Here is a 2,429-nt window from a genome sequence, read left to right as displayed (position 1 = left end):
ATTTCAATTCTTCATGGAAAACAAAACTAGAGGGACTGGGGAGCACATATTTGCAAAATATTCAAGACAATTAGATTTAATTTTTTGAGAAACTTGGATTATCTTTAGAGTTCATGCAATTATAAAAAGGCAGTGTCCCTAGCAGTAAAGAACTCATGTCGTGGCGTCAGTTTTAATCCTGCCTCTGCTATATATATATACATATTTTTTTTTGAGGAAGATTAGCCCTGAGTTAACATCTACTGCCAATCCTCCTCTTTTTGCTGAGGAAGACTGGCCCTGAGCTCACATCCGTGCCCAACTTCCTCTACTTTATATGTGGGACTCCTGTCACAGCATGGCTTGCCAAGTGGTGCCATGTCGGCACCCGGATCCAAACCGGCAAACCCCAGGCCGCCGAAGCTGAACTTGCACTCTTAACCGCTGAGCCAGCCCCTCTGCCATTCATTAGATGAGTCACTCTGGGAAAATTACTGAACCTCTTTAAGACTCAGTTCCTTCTTCTATTCAGTGGAGATCATGATAATGCCAAGCTCATAGAGTTGTTTTGAGAAAATGCATAGGAAGTTTAGGCCAGTGCCTGAAGCATAGAAGATACTCATATACAGTACCTATTTATCACTCCCTTTCTTGCCAACCAGGAAGTGTTGTGAAAATGCTTCAAGCTCCCAACCAAACTTTATTTACCCACTCTAGGAAAAAAGAGGTGGATTAAACATGGAAAGTAAAAGCATAGAGTCCTCTTAATTCCAACTGGCAGAGTGCAATGGAAAGAGCTAATGACAGCACCTTCTCTGGATTCATTCTCCTGGGCTTCTCCAACAGACCTCAGCTAGAAACGGCTCTCTTTGTGGCCATCCTGATCATCTACTTTTTGAGCTTTCTAGGTAATGGCACAATTATCCTTTTGTCAGTTTTGGATCCTCGCCTCCATACCCCTATGTATTTCTTCCTCTCCAACCTCTCTTTCATGGATCTTTGTTTGACTACTTGCACTGTCCCTCAGACTGTGGCCAACTTTAAGGGGAAGGACAAGACCATCACCTATGGTGGCTGTGTGACCCAGCTCTTCATTGCCTTGGGACTCGGGGGAGTGGAGTGTGTCCTCCTGTCTGTCATGGCCTATGACCGCTATGCGGCTGTGTGCCGCCCACTCCACTACATGGTGATCATGCATCCCCAGCTTGGCTTGCAGCTTGTTGTGACTGCTTGGCTTACAGGGTTTGGCAATTCTGTAGTACAGACGGCATTGACCATGACTCTTCCCCTCTGTGGTAAAAACCGAGTAGACCACTTCTTCTGTGAAGTTCCAGTGATGCTAAAACTGGCCTGCACCAACACCTCCATCAATGAGGCTGAACTCTTTGCTGTCAGTGTCTTCTTCTTGGTGGTGCCCCTGTCATTAATCTTAGTATCCTATGGTCACATTCCCCGTGCAGTCCTGAAGATAAAATCAGCCCATGGAAGGTGGAAGGCTTTTGGAACCTGTGGCTCTCACCTAATGGTAGTGATCATTTTCTTTGGCACACTCATCTCCATGTACCTCCAGCCTCCCTCCAGTTATTTGCAGGATGTGAACAAAAGCATTGCCCTCTTCTATACTCTGGTGACTCCCCTGCTGAATCCCCTGATTTACACTTTGAGGAACAAGGAAGTCAAAGGGGCGCTAAGGAGACTAGTGAGGAGAACCAGAGACTAGAGAGAGAGCTAATACAGGGCGTGCAGGCCCAAGCACTTGTGCACTGGAAGACTTCTGAGTGACTAAAATCTAGTCATATCTTAATTCAACAAATTCTTGCAAAGCACCTGCTGTGTACAAGATGCTATTCTAGGTATCTGGGATATATCAGTGATGGAAACAGAGATCCCTGGCCCCATGGAGCCAACCATCCAGTGAGGAGCAAATAAGTTATATAAGATAGCTAAAAGCAAACTGTGGTCTTCTGTGTATTGGAATACTATACAATAATGAGAGTAAACAAATTTTAAGTACATACAACATGAGTGATTTTCATAAACATAATGTTGAGTGAAAGAAGCCAGACACAAAATAGTTCATACTGTATGATTCCGTTTACATAAGACACAAAACCAGACAAAATGAATCTGTGATGCTAGAAGTCAGAATAGTGATTCCTTGGGGCCGGCCCAGCGGCATAGTGGTTAAGTTCGTGTGCTCTGCCTGGGCGGCTCGGGGGATTCACAGGTTTGGATCCCAGGCACACCACTTGTCAAGCCATGCTGTGGTGGCATCCCACATACAAAATAGAGTGAGACTGGCACAGATATTAGCTCAGTGACAATCTTCCTCAAACAAAAACAGGAAGATTGGCAACAGATGTTAGCTCAGAGCCAATCTTCTTCAACAGCAACCAAAAAAAGAATAGTGGTTCCTCTAGGGAGTAATGATTAGAAGGAGAAATAGAGGG

At 44.8% G+C, this 2,429-nt stretch overlaps 1 protein-coding gene across 1 annotated transcript; it reads left to right on the top strand.

Annotated features, from left to right (window-relative positions):
- Nucleotides 1-766: 766 nt before the first annotated feature.
- On the top strand, nucleotides 767-1,699 carry LOC106842579 (putative olfactory receptor 2B8). The gene has a single exon (XM_070516793.1). The coding sequence runs from the start codon at nucleotides 767-769 to the stop codon at nucleotides 1,697-1,699; it is 933 nt and encodes a 310-aa protein (XP_070372894.1).
- Nucleotides 1,700-2,429: the final 730 nt, after the last annotated feature.

Source organism: Equus asinus, chromosome 8 (genome assembly GCF_041296235.1).
Source record: "Equus asinus isolate D_3611 breed Donkey chromosome 8, EquAss-T2T_v2, whole genome shotgun sequence".
Lineage (NCBI taxonomy): Eukaryota > Metazoa > Chordata > Mammalia > Perissodactyla > Equidae > Equus > Equus asinus.
The sequence above is the reverse complement of the archived record's forward strand: the minus strand, read 5'-3'. Positions and strand labels throughout refer to the sequence as shown.

What these genes read in the sequence shown, in the direction of transcription:
- LOC106842579 (XM_070516793.1), top strand. Translation starts at nt 767, where the DNA reads ATGGAAAGAGCTAATGACAGCACCTTCTCTGGATTCATTCTCCTGGGC.